The 18,219-nt window shown below is 40.0% G+C and overlaps 1 protein-coding gene across 1 annotated transcript in view; it reads right to left on the bottom strand.

The window, feature by feature from the left end:
- Nucleotides 1–18,219, bottom strand: part of ptprfa (protein tyrosine phosphatase receptor type Fa) — a 151,841-nt gene that overhangs the window by 34,860 nt on the left and 98,762 nt on the right. Inside the window, exons 23-27 of the mRNA XM_088005297.1 lie at nucleotides 15,768–15,865; nucleotides 12,495–12,618; nucleotides 12,161–12,336; nucleotides 2,470–2,589; nucleotides 1,237–1,391 (exon numbers count right to left, since the gene is read on the bottom strand). Of these exons, the coding sequence (XP_087861423.1) occupies nucleotides 1,237–1,391; nucleotides 2,470–2,589; nucleotides 12,161–12,336; nucleotides 12,495–12,618; nucleotides 15,768–15,865 (673 nt within the window). The remainder of the gene's footprint in view (nucleotides 1–1,236; nucleotides 1,392–2,469; nucleotides 2,590–12,160; nucleotides 12,337–12,494; nucleotides 12,619–15,767; nucleotides 15,866–18,219) is intronic.

Raw genomic sequence — 18,219 nt, forward strand, 5'->3', positions numbered from 1 at the left:
TGACCGATCGATCGGCACACCTCTAATGGTAACAAAACAATCTAACCATGAAGATTGCTCTTTGAACTTTTACAAAGAAAACTTTCCAGCTCCTTAAAATCTTAAATTTAAATGTTAACCAATTTAAAATGTTTAAATTATCTATGCTGAAACCATTAAATCAAATTCTGCAGCATTTATAATTGTAATAAACAAATGTTACATTTATGTATCTGTAATTTGCATTAAAATATTATTATTTATGGGGCCCTGAATTCCTGGGGGACCTTATGGAGTCATTGACTTAATTTGGATTAAACAGAAGTGCAAATAATTGATATTAATTTGAATTGTATTTTTTGATTAGTTGTTTTTAAGACTAATTGTGGGTTTAAATACCATTTCACTGGCGATGTTTTCCCGTAACATATAGTTACCCAATGATATTTTTACATTTTCTGTCAACAAAAACACGGTGGACTGCCTTGGCGCCCTGACCACCGGGTTTAGCAAGTTTTCTGGGAGAAATCCTGAGGAACTACTGAAGGAATTGACACAAAACCTCTGAAGAAGACCAGCGTAACTTCCTTCACAAAATATAAACAAAACAGGAGCAGTGTCAGATTTTAGCAGTTGTAGAATTTCTACATTGATAAACATAACTAATTTGGATATCGCCTATTAGCCACTAATTCTAGCGATGCTCCTGCATGCACCATTACTACCCAGCTAGTTATGTCTGCCAAACCATACTGCTTTAATTCGGAATGAGCAGTAATCTGTCACAAAATGATCGTGGCGCCCTTATTTCTTACCCGATTTCTATAAATATTGCTTAAAGTAAAGGTGAGAAAATTGATATTTTGATATGTAAAATATGTATTCTCCTTTGATATATATATATTATATATATATATATATATATATATATATATATCAAGAGTACCAAGAGAGATATAAACTCTCTCTGTCAGTACGCAGACCTGCTGCCATGACAACCAACAACACCTCCATTAACCCTAAAAGCAGAGAATGCCCTGCACTGTAGTTATCGTCCTAGTTACATTGTAGCGATTGGCTGTCCTGGGTCACACCGACTTATAGTCAGGCTAACATGAGTCATTTGTGATTGGAAACACATAAACTAATACAGAACATGGAGCAGGTTACAAAGAACAAAAGAAATTGAGGAAATTCAGATATTTCAACAAGAATTAGTGTTCAAAACTTCACTGATGAAAAAAAAAATTAGCTTACCTGCAATGAACCACCATAGGACCAGCATCTGGTGAATTATATGCTCTAGCTCTATGAAGAAAGGCCAGTGCTGTGGTAGGGTGCTCAGGCACTCCATGATCGGGCCAGGACAGAAACTGCAACTGTTGCACTTCTCGTTTCTCACATGATTCATTCTGTTTACAGCACAGAGATATTCGCTTTTGATGTCAAGTTAAAAAGGAGACTTAGCTTGTTCTAAGTCTACATTTATTTGAATATTGCACACATGAAGTTTATAGAAATGTACAATATACTCTACAGTAACAGCATAATGGGTTTTAGTGATAATTTGTTGCAAACCCAGGTTATTCTGTTTGTAATCAAGACATACTGATTTGGTTGAAAATGTTTTTTATCACATGACCCTTTTCGGCTTTTCTGCTGCTCAGGCCTAATGACAATAGGTCTGAGCCTATTGTCATTAGGTCTGAGCCTAATGACAATATTGTACTGTTGTCATTATTGTACTATTGAACAACCCTGCACTGTTGTTCCAGTGAAAACTGGAACAACAGTGCAGGAATTGTGCAGTGAATACTACAAATCAATGACTTGGTAACACTTTATTTGAACCAAGAAGTCATTACTGATATAAATGTGTTATAAAAGTATTACTGATTGCACTTTAAAAATTAGGTATCTTTATGTTATTAAAGGTAAAGTTTAAACAGTAATGATTTCTTGGTTAATGTCAAGTTGTCATAACAAAGACATTTTGAATAATGTCAACTTCGTATTAAAAGTGTCATAATTTACCGAATGACGCTTTATGACAACAGTCATAAATATTCATGAAGGCTTATTCATGTTCATGACAGGTGTTATGTCATGTTTATGACAGTGTCATGTCAGTCTTATTCACCCCCCTTCAAATAAAGTGTTACCAATGACTTTCCTTAGATCAAAAACTTTTCTAACTAATTTGAATAATTAACTCAGCTTAATGTACTGTTTGATAAATAGGATCAATTGGAATGTACATGTTATTGAATTGAAATGACTTTTTTGTAAGGTGCCTTGAGATGACACTAGTGAATTAGTGCTATATATATAAACCAAATTGAATATTCTTTAACCATATCCAATCATCTTTATTTTTAATTTGTTTTTTATTGGAAATTACGTTTTTATGAAGTGACTTTTGGAAGTCATGCTCCTCGTCAAGAAAAGACGACAAAATATTCAAACTTAAAATACATAAAATGCATTTACCTTGTAAAGGCTGAATATTCGTGTGACATAAGTTGCCAGTTCCAAAGTTTCCAGTATGGTCACATGAATCGTTCCATACGTCTCTGTACCACGACTAGGCCAGTATTTGTCACACTTAACCTGCATACAGAGGATAATGAAAAGCAAGCACACATTTTGTCTTATATCAACAACTGTCATTTAAAAACAGTCAATAGCAAACCGCAAAACATCTATATATAAAAAGAAGAAGCAGAACTATTTGTACTGTGTTGCTTGCAGTGCATTTAAGTTGTTGCTAAGCTAAAGACACAACATCCCAGTGATTTGTTGCAAAATCTGGTAATTTTATTCATGCCCCACTCTCTGCAACATGTCCAACATTTCAATAGCTACACCACAAGAGAAAACAGTACCGTAAATCTGTTTTATGGTGTTTGCATCATGTGCAACTAGTGTGCACCTTGTGTGTCTGTGAGCTCTTTAACTGGTTAAACAATTAAAGGACACATTTGTCAGTAATCAAGAGGATGCACAATGCCACTTCAATTGACCGGGTAAGCATTAAGGTTACCTGGTCAATTGTATTTTATCTACTTTAAAAATAATGGTGTTCTATTGCTTTCTGTCTCAGATTGGCCAACTTCAGCAGACAACTACTTGCTTAAGTGTTTTTTTTTAACACAAAGCTGAGGATTAGCACATTGAGAAAATGGTGGCTAAGCAAGCAACATGAAAATCCCTATGACAGCTCTTCATGAGTTAGGGTTCATATTAACTGTTCATATATTAGCACAAAGATCAATGACATTTGACAACAAACAATAACAATAACTGTAAACACCTGACTGAAGAGACCAGAATTGGAGCTAACAAAATATGGGGCAATTTTTCTGCCATAATTCGAGAGCACACATTTTCAGTTTGAAAGCAGGACTTCATGTCTGTCTTCTCAAAATTTGCAATGCTTGAACTCCAAGCTTCTGCTCTTTTTCAAATATTCACTGTACTTTCTCAAATCTTGTCTCTGTTTGGATCAAATCTCCACTTGCAAACCTCTCTGCTCTTGTGAATAGCAACAGACTTCTGTTTTAGCACTTTCACATTTCTTTGCCACATAGACTACTTCCGGGGCGCAGGCAACACTATGTTAACAATGGCTCCTTGATCATTGCAGGACTGAATAATTATAGAATTATTCAGACGTCCTGAACAACAAAGGATTTAAGCTGGATGTGTCAAACTTCACAATAGCTTCAAAGGTAAGTTAATAAATTGCTTGTATTCACCATAGTGCCTCATATGTCTGACGTAGCTAACAGGGACAATCTTACAAAGATATAAACTAAGGTTTATATATAAACTATATAAACCTTAAGTGTTTTGATTATCTGTGTAATGATGTTATTTATATATATATATATATATATATATAATATACACACAGATACCTATATAGATATCTATCTATATATCTATAGGTAGATGTATATCTATAGATATATAGTGCCCAACGAGTAGCTATCAGTTGAAGCTGAAGTTAGCTTCCGAATGTAGCTTCTAATTCGGAAAATAGCTGAAGGGCGATTACTCTTAATTTTTCACTATCTTGATTTTTTTTAATGTGTTGTATTTTAAAACCTACAACACCCAGGCATTTCAAACCTAACTAGATTATTCTGCACTAATAGCAGAATAAATAAAACATTTGTGAAATCTTATTGATTTGTGAAATTTGGAAAATTTCAATAAATTTCAGAACTTTTTTTTTGCATCTGGATCTGAATTATCAAATTGGCATTATTTGTTATTTTATCTTTACGTTTTATTTCTTTTTTTTATCTTTAACTGGAGTTTAGCTGAAGTTGGACAGGAGTTCTGTTTGGTGGCTTCCTGGAGGAAGGCATCAGCTGAGCTAATGCTGCCCACAACTTTTCCGTCTCCTGCTATTCACTTTTTTACGTTTCTTTATACAGAAAGTATTCTTATCCGTAGCTCTGTTTCCATTTTGTATATTTGCTCTATTTTTTAGTTTTACCTTAATGCTTACACAGCAAATTTGGAAGTGTTCAGTCAACTCCTACAGAGTTGAGGTCAACACTTTGAAAGTGTCTATATTGGTCCACTCTGGATGGTGTAGAAATTACACTTTTGAAAGTGTTATTTGTGATACAGTTGAATCAACACTCACAGTAGTTGAAATTAAACACACATCAGTGTTGACTTACTCAACACTATTGTATTTTGTCAAAAGTTAACACTATGAACATGTTAATCTAACACAGAACGGTGTAAAATATATTAACATAGAAATCTGAGTTTTAAAATACTACTGGCAGGGTGTGCTGTGGTGGCGCAGGGGTTAAGCACAACCCACATATGGAGACTCTAGTTTTCAATGTGGGTTCACTTCCCGGTCTTCCCCTTCTCTCATTACCCACTTTTTTTTTGTCAATTTACTACCAAATAAAAGCCACTAGAGCAATTAAAACCTTTTTTCCCAGAAACTACTGGCCATCAATAATCCCCAAATTCGTTTTAAAAGACATTAGATGCCACATTAGATGTTACAAAAACAGCAGCACCATTTGCAGTATATAATCTACTTTTATTTCAAAACAACATCAAACAGCACTGACAGCAATACACAACAAAGGTCATACATTCTTTGCACTTTGTACTTTGCACTGAAGGTGAAGTGTGCTTTGAAAGTTCATTGGAAGCGGCCATGTCTTCCAAGCGGCCATTGGAAGACACTGATGGTGAAGTGGCTTTGGTGCTGCTCTTGTTTTTACCAACATGAAGGAGGAAGACTTCGAGCCTGGAAGGAAAAACAGGAAATGTAGCAGAAACATTAGGATAATAAATAAATATTTTAAAAAGAAGTGTGAGCAAAACTAATCAGACTCACCCCTGTGTGTCACCGTCATATTCATTCAAATTACTCTGCCCACCTGGTTTACAAGATAAAGCATAAAAAAGTCAGAAATAATTACGAAAGAAGTTAGACAGCTTATAGAAACATTTTTGGACAGCATTAAAAGTCATGCCAACCTGTCTGAAGAAATGTGTTGAAGTCATCATAACAGGCCTCAGTCACCAACATGACATACTACTAATAAAAAAAACAACATTTTGGCAGTTTTTAGATATGCCACAGGTACAAAACACCAGAGTCAAATGGCTTAATTGCCTCCTCATTGTGTAGATACGTTCTCCAGAGTCCTGCTAATCACCTAATTATTCTATTCAGGTGTGGTGCAGCAGCGGCACATCTAAATGTTGCAGGACAGTGGCCCTCCAGGACTGGAGTTCGACACCTGTGGCTTAGATCAAGTCAATGGTCCAGCTCAGGCACTCCCCCATTTTGCAGTCTACAGCCAAAATCTTAAAGAAAACGACCACGCAGCTAAATAATGTTAACTCAAATGGCCTCCAGATTTTCCTGACAGCTCGGTTAAGATAATAAACAGTCGTATATACCCTTATATCCAAACAAATAAACGTACATTAAGTGAACTATGTATATGAATTGCAGAAAAATAATGTCTCCATAAAAAATAGTCAAAAACATGATCATTTTAACAAAGAACTTACCTTGTTATAATAAGCTCCAGACAAGACGTCATACTGCTGCCTCCGCTGCTCAGGCAAACATGTAACGGAGCAGCGGAACAAGACGGCGTGGGCTGGGGGGCGGGGCTAATGACCAGGCCCAAATAATAAAACTCATGATAATTTAACTTTACACACATGGACATGCCTGCAAAAGTGGAGCTAACAAGTTTCATCACCACAGAGAGCGACTATGTCAAGTCCATCTGACATGAAGTACAACAAACCAAGGGAAGAACAGAAACATCAGGCTACTGGTCACTAATGATGAAACAACACAAATTCAAAACATGTTAACGTAGTTTGTAGAAATGCTCTAGCTAGTTTGCCATTTGTTGCCAAGTGACTGATGATGACGTTGCTGACAAGCTTTACCCAGAATGCACCTGGAGACAATAAGGAAGATTCATTTGTAGTTTTGTGTGTCATAAAGTTAAATGTCAGAGTAAAAATAAAGCCAGTTATGTAGCACAACATTTTATTCAATATTTTACACCCACTATGTCACTAAGATCAGTCAGTCTGGTAAAGTTTTTAGCAACCATGAGTCAGCGATGGATCACCCTACTATATAACCTACTTGGGTATTGTACAAGTAGGTTAGGGTCAGACCCAGTCAGACCTGGCAGGCTCAAATGTGTAGTGAGGGTCTGCTGGGAATGTCTGGCGGAGTCCCCTGTGAGATGGGGTTTTAACTCCCATCTCCGGCAGAACTTCGAGCACGTTCTGGGGGAGGTGGGGAACATTGAGTCTGAATGGACCATGTTCTGTACCTCCATTCAGTGAGGGATGCTGTTGGGCCTTTTTGGCCTGTGGGACTCCAGATGCAGGTGATGGGTACCGGCGGGCGAAGTGGCATGTGGCTCAGGTGGTCACTGAGGCAAAAACCCGTGGGAGGAGTTTGGAAAGGCCATGGAGAAAAGACTTGTGTATGGTTTTGAGGCGATTCTGGTCCACCATCCGGCATCTCAGGAGGGGGAAGCAGTCCAGGACCGACATTGTTTATAGTGGGGATGGTGTGCTGCTGACCTCGACTCGGGACGTTGTGGGCCAGTGGGCGGAATACTTCGAAGACCTCCTCAATCCCATCAACATGCCTTCTGTTGAGGAAGCTAATCCTGGGGACTCTGGGTTGGGCTCTCCAATCTCTGGGGACGGGTCGCCGAGGTGGTCAAAAAGCTCCTCGGTGGCAGGTACCCTGGGATGTATGAGATCCGCCCCGGAGTTCCTTCAGGCTCTGGATGTTGTAGGGTTGTGTTGGCTCACGCGACTCTGAAATATCGCATGGACATCGGGGACAGTTCCCCTGGATTGGCAGACTGAGGTGGTGGTCCCCATGTTCAAAAAGGGGGACCGGAGGGTGTGCTCCAATTACAGGGGGTCACACTCTCAAGCTCCCCTTGCAAGATCTATTCAGGGGTCCTGGAGAGGAGGGTCCGTCGGATAGTCAACCTCGGATTCAGGTAGAGCAGTGCGGTTTTCGTCCTGGTCGTGGAATACTGAACCAGCTCTACACCCTCAGCAGGGTCCTGGAGGGTGCATGGGAGTTCGCCCAACCAGTCTACATGTGTTTTGTGGACTTGGAGAAGGTGTTCGACCGTGTCCCTAGGGGGGCCTTGTGGGGAGTTCTCAGGCCATCCGGGAGGAACTCTGGGAGTATGGGGTACCGAGCCCTTTGATACGGCCTGTCAGGTCCCTGTATGACCGGTGTCAGTCTGGTCCGCATTGCCGGCAGTAAGTCTAGCTCGTTTCCGGTGAGAGTTGGACTCCGCTAAGGCTGCCCTTTGTCACCGATTCTGTTCATTACTTTCATGGACAGAATTTCTAGGCGCACCCGAGGTGTTAAGGGGATCCGTTTTGGTGGCCTTAGGATCGCATCTCTACTTTTTGCGGATGATGTGGTCCTGTTGGCTTCATCAGAATGTGATCTGCAGCTCTCGCTGGAGCGGTTCGCAGCCGAGTGTGAAGCGGCCGGGATGAGGCTCAGTGCCTCCAAATCCGAGGCCATGGTCTTGAGCCGGAAAAGGGTAGAGTGCCTTCTCCGGGTCAGGGGGGTCGTCCTGCCTCAAGTGGAGGAGTTTAAGTATCTGGGGATCTTGTTCATGAATGGGGGAAGAAGGGAGTAGGAAGATCGACAGACGGATTGGGGCAGCGTCTGCCGTGAAGCGGGTGCTGTACCGATCCGTCATGGTGAAGAAGAGAGAGCTGAGTCAAAAAGCGAAGCTCTCAATTTACCGGTCGATCTACATTCCTACCCTCATCTATGGTCATGAACTTTGGGTCATGACCGAAAGAACGAGATCACGGATATAAGTGGCCGAAATGGGTTTCCTCCGCAGGATGGCTGGGCTCTCCCTTAGAGATATGGTGAGAAGCTCGGTCATCCGGGAGGAACTCAGAGTAGAGCCACTGCTCCTCCACGTAGAGAGGAGCCAGTTGAGGTGGCTCGGGCATCTGGTAAGGATGCCTCCTGGACGCCTCCCTGGTGAGGTGTTCCAGGCACGTCCCACCGGGAGGAGGCCCCGAGGAAGACCCAGGACACGCTGGAGGGACTATGTCTCTCGGCTGGCCTGGAAACGCCTTGGGGTTCCCCTGGAGGAGCTGGAAGAAGTGGCTGGGGAGAGGGAAGTCTGGGCCTCCCTTCTGAAGCTGCTGCCCCTGCGACCCGATCCCGGATAAGCGGAAGAAAATGGATGGATGGATGGATGGATGGATGGATGGATGGATGGATGGATATTGTGCACACTTTTTAACAGGACAGGACTCTCCTTTTACAGTTCTTGTCAGATGTGATAAAAAAAATTGGATCTGTGAAGGCATGTTCTGCCTCCTATCTGGGCCCCCAGTAGGTCCAGGCTATGGGCCTGCTGCAACCCCCCACCCTACCCTGCTCCTTCCCTGATGTGATGTCACAAATATGTTACAATTGTGGGAGGGACTGTCTGATGTTAATTTAGAAATCAACACTGGAATGGATTGCTTTTTTGTTTAACTCTTTGGAACTCTTTAGTGAGTGTTAGGGAAACTAACACTAACACTCATGTTGTTGAATTAACACTGTATTTTTAACATACAACACTTTCACTGGAAATCTAACACTTTTGAATTTGCTGTGTAGCCTTAGATCTAACTTAGGCTTGGAAAACTAAAATAAAAAATACAAAACCAAGCTTATAGTCTAATAAAGTTTAACATTCCTTACAATATAAAATATCTTAACCTATCAAAAATTAAAAGGGTTTTTTAATTTGAAGTAGCAAGCACTGAATTGTTCCAATATCTCATATCCACCAAGCAAAACAGACATAGGCAACAGTCTGAACCACTCCTTTCTCATGGAGAAATTGTGAGTTGTAAAACCAAAAAAATCTGTGAAAAATGAAAGATGGATACTCAATTTAGGTTTAACTACTCATTCAGGCAAAAGGGACTGAATATGTTCCTGTGGATAATGGATGATATGCTGAACACAAGAAGAAAAAAATAAGCAACTCAGTTGCAACTTCACAGAAGAAGCATGGAGGAAATTCTCCACACACTTATCTTGTATTAAGATATATTTTTCCAGTTTGTTGTCTTATTTTCCTCTTTAGATCAATGCATACATGCACTGACGTTGAGAGGGGTTGCCTGAAGAGATGGTGTGTCCCACCTGGAAAGGTAGAAGATAGCTATGCAGAAAGAAGTAGCCCGAGTCTCAGGTCTTAAAAGGATAATTTGGATAATAGCTTTTCCTTACTCTATACATTTTAAATATAATACTTCTAATAAAGTATATACAGGTGCTGGTCATAAAATTAGAATATTGTGATAAAGTTCATTATTTTCCATAATGTCATGATAAAAATTAAATTGTCATATATTTTAGATTCATTGCACACCAACTGAAATATTTCAGGTCTTTTATTGTTTTAATTTTGATGATTTTGGCAAACAGCTCATGAAAACCCAAAATCCCCGTCTCAAAAAATTAGAATATTATGAAAAGGTTCTCTGAACGAGCAATAAAAATAATCATCTGAATCAACAAAGTAACTCTAAACACCTGAAAAACATTCCTGAGGCCTTTAAAAACTCCCAGCCTGGTTCGTTACTCAAAACCGCAATCATGGGTCAGATTGCTGACCTGACTGCTGTCCAGAAGGCCATCACTGACATCCTCAAGCAAGAGGGTGAGAAACAGAAATAAATTTCTGAACGAATCGGCTGTTTGCAGAGTGTTATATCAAGGCACCTCAGTGGGAAGTCAGTAGGAAGGAAAAAGTGTGGCAGAAAACGCTACACAACGAGAAGAGGTGACCGGATCCTGAGGAAGATTGTGGAGAAGGGCCGATTCCAGACCTTGGGGGAAGCAGTGGACTGAGTCTGGAGTAGAAACATCCAGAGCCACTGTGCACAGGCGTGTGCAGGAAATGGGCTACAGGTGCCGCATTCCCCAGGTCAAAGGTCAAGCCACTTTTGAACCAGAAACAGCGGCAGAAGCGCCTGACCTGGGCTACAGAGAAGCAGCACTTTGGACTACTGTTGTTCAGTGGTCCAAAGTACTTTTTTCGGATGAAAGCAAACTTTGCATGTCATTCGGAAATCAAAGTGCCAGACTCTGGAGGAAGACTGGGGAGAAGGAAATGCCAAAATGCCAGAAGTCCAGTGTCAAGTACCCACAGTCAGTGATGGTCTGGGTGCCATGTCAGCTGCTGGTGTTGGTCCACTGGGTTTTATCAAGGGCAGGATCAATGCAGCAGCTATCAGAAGATTTTGGAGCACTTCATGCTTCCATCTGCTGGAAAGTTTTATGGAGATGAAAATTTAATTTGGTCTGGAATTGGCCCTTCTCCACAATCTTCCTCAGGGTCCGGTCACCTCTTCTCGTTGTGTAGCGTTTTCTGCCACACTTTTTCCTTCCTACTGACTTCCCACTGAGGTGCCTTGATATAACACTCTGCAAACAGCCGATTCGTTCAGAAATTTCTTTCTGTTTCTCACCCTCTTGCTTGAGGATGTCAGTGATGGCCTTCTGGACAGCAGTCAGGTCAGCAATCTGACCCATGATGGCGGTTTTGAGTAACGAACCAGGCTGGGAGTTTTTAAAGGCCTCAGGAATCTTTTTCAGGTGTTTAGAGTTACTTTGTTGATTCAGATGATTATTTTTATTGCTCGTTCAGAGAACCTTTTCATAATATTCTAATTTTTTGAGACAGGGATTTTGGGTTTTCATGAGCTGTTTGCCAAAATCATCAAAATTAAAACAATAAAAGACCTGAAATATTTCAGTTGGCGTGCAATGAATCTAAAATATATGACAATTTAATTTTTATCATGACATTATGGAAAATAATGAACTTTATCACAATATTCTAATTTTATGACCAGCACCTGTAGATGTGTGGGTAAAAGGATCTGTTGGTCATTAGAATGACCACAGACGATAAGAAGGCCGGTTCTGTGGAGAACTGTGTATAGCTGTCCTAAAGTAGCAGACACTTTTGCCAAGTTGGTCAAGTTAGTCTTCATTTCAAACTCAGACTACAATCACTCTGCAAGTGGTTGTAGTCTTTAGTGTACCACTGAAATGTAGATGCAGCACCCTGCCTATTCTCCCATTTCACTACAGCAAATTGTCTCTTCAAGCCCCAACGCTTAATTCTGACGAGAGTCTAGAGCAGGGGTCACCAACTGCAGTCCTCAAAGGCTACCATCCTGCAACTTTTAGATTCACCTCTGCTCCAAAATGTCTGAATTCCCTCACCAGCATTCATTCCTCTCTGCAATAGACTGGAAACGAGCAGTTTATTTGATCCAGGTGTGTTTGACCAGACACGCATCTAAAAGTTACAGGATGGTAGCCCTCGAGGACTGGAGTTGGTGATCCCTGGTCTAGAGCTTTGCACAAAACACATTACACAATGAGAAAGATTGTTGAAATTTAATAAAGGCTATGTAATAACTCTTGTATGTGTTCTACTTATTCAGGCAAAAAGCACTGAATGCACATAGTTTTCCTGTGGACAACTGATGACATGCTGAACACAAGAGGAAAAAAACAAACAAGAAGAAAAAACACAAAGAACATGCTGTAATTAAAACACAAGAAGCTCACCCTTGACTTCTCCTCCAAACGGGTCATCATAACAATTGTGCAGCTCCTCTGCTCCCACACCATCCTCCAGAAATCACAAATTGTCTCTGGCAGTGGCCCTTGTGTGGCGATATAAGCATTCTGTTTCCTATAGCCATCTATATAGTTGGCATTAATGTAGTTGCTCCCTGGAATTCCTGGAAGAAAAAATAGGAAGGACCACATTGTAAGAAGCATTTTTTCTTTTGACTTTTTTAATGACTTGCTTTCTATTTCTATGACTGTCATGCAGTTGAAAGCAGATATTTACACTTTAATATCTTTAAGCTTTAAAATTTAAAACCATGTTTCTTACCATTCACCAGTGTGAGGACGACCCTGGAGTGGTCATAAGCAATAACATTTGCATAGCGGTTCTTAGATCTGTTGATCTCAAGATTAGAATGCTCCCAGGTGAGCTGCTGTCCTGGATCAATAGTCTGAAGCACAAAAAAGGAGAAGACTTGCATATGTAAACATGTTTAGATCATTTGTGCTAGATCTCACCCATATTTCTATATCTTGTGGAAATGAAATCCTTGTATTTCCTCTTAAATTGTATTACATTTTTTACTTTCTATTAACTCCTCATTTGACTTGTTCCGTAATATTACACCATGAACTGACATACAAAAGCTCTTTCATGTTGTGCATGTACTACAAATCCTTAAGTTTGAGTAACCCCTTAATCTATATCCTCTCTGTGATGCCATAAACATAATTTGACCAATTTTAAATTCCACCAAATCTTCAAATTTAGGAATTATACATTTTAAGAATAATGGGTTTGTGGGTTCATAAAAATTGACATTATTCTAAAGGTTGTAAAGAACTTTTGTAATTAATTCCCCACACCAGAACATGAAGGGATTTATTATTCAGAATATGTCTAGCTTTAGCCAGGACTGATGTTTCTACACAGTTTATTCTGTAAATGTTCAATAAGAGATTTAGAACTAATTTTGTCATCAATTATTGTACAAAAAACATATTCATGTATACCCTTTGTAGAGTCAAAGGGGATACTCTGATCTTGAATGTGAGGTTTTTGGTAACACTTTCCAAAAACCCTGATTTTAGTCTTGTCCAAATTTAGTGATAATTTATTATTGTCAAACCATTTCTTTAATTTACTGATTTCTGAGCCGATAATGGAAAGAAGTTGTAAGTTTTCACCAGAGACTAGAATGTTTGTGTCGTCAGCAAATAACACAAATTTTAATTCATTAGACACTTTGCTTATGTTGTTTATACAAAAGTTAAATAAAACTGTTTCCATATTGACACTTGAGGTACCGGACACATAATCTCAAGACAATCAGATTCAGTATCTCCCATCTTTACAAATTGTTTTCTGCTCTTTAAATAACTCCTCATTCAGTTCAAAGCTACTCCCCAAGTTCCATAATGTTCTAATTTTTCAATTAAGATATCATGATTTAGACATGCCCTCAATTACCCTCTGTTTTCATGTCGAGATCATCACAGTCAGTGGATGCTTTACTCTAACATTTATTCACAGTATCAATGATTTTGTGACGATCTGTGTTTTCTGTGTTATTTTTGATTTTTTTCTGTGTTTATTTAGTTCTGTTCCCCTGTGAGTCTCTGTCTTCCCTGTTGATTGTTCCCACCTGTGTCCAGTTCCCCGATTACCTTCCCAGCGTATTTAACCCCACCTGTTGTTTCTGTCCTTCGTCAGGTTCTCGTCATATGTGCGTCTCTCTTACGGCTGTCTGTTTTGCTGCACCCTCTGTCTTCCCCGTTGCTCCCTGTGCAACCTGTGTTGGTTTCGGTTCATTTGTGGATTACTCATCATTGAACCCACTTCCCTATGACATCCTGGGCCAGCCTGCATTTCTCTCACAATTCACCACCACCACCAATCATGACAGATTTATTTCTATTGCATGGGGTTAAGGGACATTAGACTTGCATTACACTCAAAATAATTTAAATAAGTTACTGTTTTTATCACAGGTATTTTTTCTGCTAAGTGTGGGTCCTATATTCACAAAATATTGAATTTATTTACAACATTCTTTATACTGGTAATATTCTGGTCAATATCTATAAAATACTGTGGGTAATTGTTACTATTAGAAGTTTTTCTGATAAAATGTTCCATTTTGCCTTAGTATTTTTATTACTATCCAATAATTTATTGGCCCCTGGGGTGTATGAGATCCGCCCGGAGTTCCTTCAGGCTCTGGATGTTGTAGGGTTGTGTTGGCTCACGCGACTCTGAAATATCGCATGGACATCGGGGACAGTTCCCCTGGATTGGCAGACTGAGGTGGTGGTCCCCATGTTCAAAAAGGGGGACCGGAGGGTGTGCTCCAATTACAGGGGGTCACAAGGGGCTCAAGCTCCCCTTGCAAGGTCTATTCAGGGGTCCTGGAGAGGAAGGTCCATCGGATAGTCGAACCTCGGATTCAGGTAGAGCAGTGTGGTTTTCGTCCTGGTCGTGGAACACTGGACCAGCTCTACACCCTCAGCAGGGTCCTGGAGGGTGCATGGGAGTTCACCCAACCAGTCTACATGTGTTTTGTGGACTTGGAGAAGGTGTTCGACCGTGTCCCTAGGGGGGCCTTGTGGGGAGTTCTCTGGGAGTATGGGGTACCGGGCCCTTTGATACGGGCTGTCAGGTCCCTGTATGACCAGTGTCAGAGTCTGGTCCGCATTGCCGGCAGTAAGTCTGGCTCGTTTCCGGTGAGAGTTGGACTCCGCTAAGGCTGCCCTTTGTCACCGATTCTAGGCGCAGCCGAAGTGTTGAGGGGATCCGTTTTGGTGGCCTTAGGATCGCATCTCTGGTTTTTGCGGATGATGTGTTAATGTCAATGTCAATGTCAAATTTATTCATATAGCACTTTAAAACAGGTATAGAACTGCACCAAAGTGCTGTACAAGAACAACAACACAAATGACAAAACAGAGCACAAAACAATACATCAATTAAATGCCACAGAGTAAAAATGAGTTTTAAGAAGTGATTTAAAATGATCCAGGCTGTGGGCAGATCTGTAAGTTATTCCATAAATCAGGAGCAGCAACAGAAAAAGCTCAATCTCCTGTGGTCTTATTGGCTTCATCAGGTCATAATCTGCAGCTCTTGCTGGAGCAGTTCACAACCGAGTGTGAAGCGGCCGGGATGAGGATCAGTTCCTCCAAATCCGAGGCCATGGTCTTGAGCCGGAAAAGGGTAGAGTGCCTTCTCTGGGTCAGGGGGGTCGTCCTGCCTCAAGTGGAGGAGTTTAAGTATCTCGGGATCTTGTTCACGAATGAGGGAAGAAGGGAGGGGGAGATTGACAGGTGGATTGGTGCACCATCTGCTGTGAAGCGGGCACTGTACCGGTCTGTCAGGGTGAAGAGAGAGCTGAGTCAAAAGGCGAAGCTCTCGATTTACCAGTCGTTCTATGTTCCTACCTTAGAGTTAGGGGTAATGGTCAGGATTAGGCTATAGAAATGAACAAAAAAAATAATGAAAGTCATTAATTTCTATCTTCACAAAGTCATTGTGAAGATGGAAAGAAATGCTATATGCGTGTATGCGTCCATATAAAACATCATTTAGGTAACAGAAATGTACCTGAAATTCCTGTGAAAAGAGTAGACTGTCATTAGCCTTGTGTCTCTCTATATGGTCTGCCAAGTCACAAACAAGTATGGGAGGAAAGTCCGTCATCCCTGAAAAGACAGAGATTAATAGTCTGTGAGAGTGAATGTAAAAAAACAATATGTTAAAGGTGTCAATACGAAAAACATTTTCTTGAACAGTAACGTTAGCCAAAAGGTTTTAAAATTTAAACAGAGTGATCACTTCATCATCTTAATATTGTATTTATGGAAATGTCACCCTGGGACATTTCCCAGTGGGCTAGTCTGGCATATGGGCCACTAGGGCCTGTTTTAGGGCTGTTGTAAACGAATATTTTAGTAATCGAGTAATCTATCGATTATTCTTACGATTAATCGAGTAATCGGATAAAAAAAATTATAAAATGAAATATTGGTAAATCTGGCATAATACCGGTGTTACTATCAGATATCAATATCAGTCCAATTTTTCATATTTGAGCATCCCTAACAGTTGCTTTTTTGTAGTTTAGAAAACTAACCTGTAACAATAATAGCTCACTTTCTAAGTTAACCAGAAGAAAAGTTATAGAAAAATCTGAAATTATATTGAATGTAATAACAAAGAGGCAGGCTCACAAATATGCTTATAAAAAATGTCTACAATCCAGCTTTTAGTTTATGTATTCATCTTCAGTGAGTTTAATAGATTAATTAAACTCACCTTGCCACCTAACCTGTTACGCTTTGGGTTTGAAAATACGGGAAATGCCGCCTGGAGTGCTTATTGGTTCCCCAAAAACGATAAAAAAAAGTTGGGCATTAACATCAATCAATAAAATCCCCAGGGGCCAATCTTGAAGATTGGACTTTATGCCGCTGAGACTTAGCTTTTGTCAACAACTCAGAGGCGGAAGTGAGAGCTCCGCGCAACGCAAATGAAGTCCCGGCCAGAACACGGTGCGCTAACTAATAAAACATAAATTAATGAATCTTCGAGGCAGGTAAATTTTCCTCGAGGAATTTTAGTAATCGAGGTACTCGAATCATTCGAGGAATCGTTTCAGCCCTAGCCTGTTTCCCTACTTTTTTCTTTTTTTTTTTTTAATCTATGGGCAAGTGTGCAGTCATGATACTTATGGTACCATGGTAGGAGTTATTTCTCTATTTTAACTTAAATCTTAGAATTTAGATTAGTTCATTTTTATTTGCTTATTTTCTAGTTGATTTATAATCAGAATTTTTGTTTAATTTCAGTTATTTAGAATAAGTTTTTGGCTAGTAATTCACTTAATTAGTTAATTAATTTCAGTTTGGGACATGGGTGTTTCACAGTATAAATACATAGTAGCTCATTATACACATGGGTGGTCATATGGTTTTTTACCAGTCATCAGTCCTCAGTCTACCAGTGACTTCAGTCAGTCTACCACTCAGAGAACAGGTGCAGGAATCAGAGCAGGAGAAGCAGAAGAATCCTGTGAATCCTGTAACTTGTTTGCCTGACTATGGAATACAGGAACAAAGAACTGCATTTTTGACTTTTGGTATTTTTGAAACTGTGTAAGCCAGAAACCCATGGTGCATCAAGAGCCTGAGTTGAACTCACCTTGTAAAATATTTACAAGGTTGGTCTTATGTATATCAAACATAAGTCAGAAACTTGTGCTATGGATTCGGCATCGTAAACACTGTGTGTTTAGGATACCGGCAGAAGTGTGTTGAAGTGAAAAGCATGGAGAAAAACTGCGGCTGATCTGAGATGAATGTGTCAACATGGCGACACTGGGTCTAACGAGACTGAGGAGTGGTTCTGCAACTCGTGGCAGAGAAAATGTTGGCTGAGCGAGCAGGTCTGAGTCGGTTTTATTGTTTAAAGGGGGAGAAGAGGATTTTCGTAGCAGCAACGCACCATAAGGTCAACATGCCTGAAACCAAAACCTTGACCAATACCGGCCAGTGTGTGTGTGAGAGTATAGGTCCATGTGTGACATTGTGTATAGAACTTTAAATTTTTGCTAAATGTATGGAGTTCTGCTAGTGACAAAAGTTCAATTCTGGTTATAGAAAAACGACAACTAAAGGGAGGGGTTTTTCTTAAGAAACAAAAAGTTAAAGTGAGTAAAACATAAGGGGGTGAAAAGAAAAAATGCTCAAACAGCTTTATTTTATTTTAGGAGACATTTAACATCTGGAATTAATTGCAAAATGGCATATTTAAGTTTTTGGTAATTCTGGGTATTCCGGGTGTAGCCTCACCTGGAGCTAAGAATTTATTTTTCAAGTTTGTATTAAAAGAAACTATTTTGTCTACTGGTTGTCTGGAGTTATTTATGTTACATCAAAGGTGTTACTACAGGTACCATTACTTGTTGATATAATTAGACAAGTATTGACTCAACATAGGTAAACCTGCGTGGTATCTACCAGAAATTAACAAAACCAAATAGCCACCCCACCAGTCA

Source organism: Poecilia mexicana, unplaced genomic scaffold (assembly GCF_051168715.1).
Source record: "Poecilia mexicana isolate PSO_F unplaced genomic scaffold, ASM5116871v1 scaffold_4, whole genome shotgun sequence".
NCBI lineage: Eukaryota > Metazoa > Chordata > Actinopteri > Cyprinodontiformes > Poeciliidae > Poecilia > Poecilia mexicana.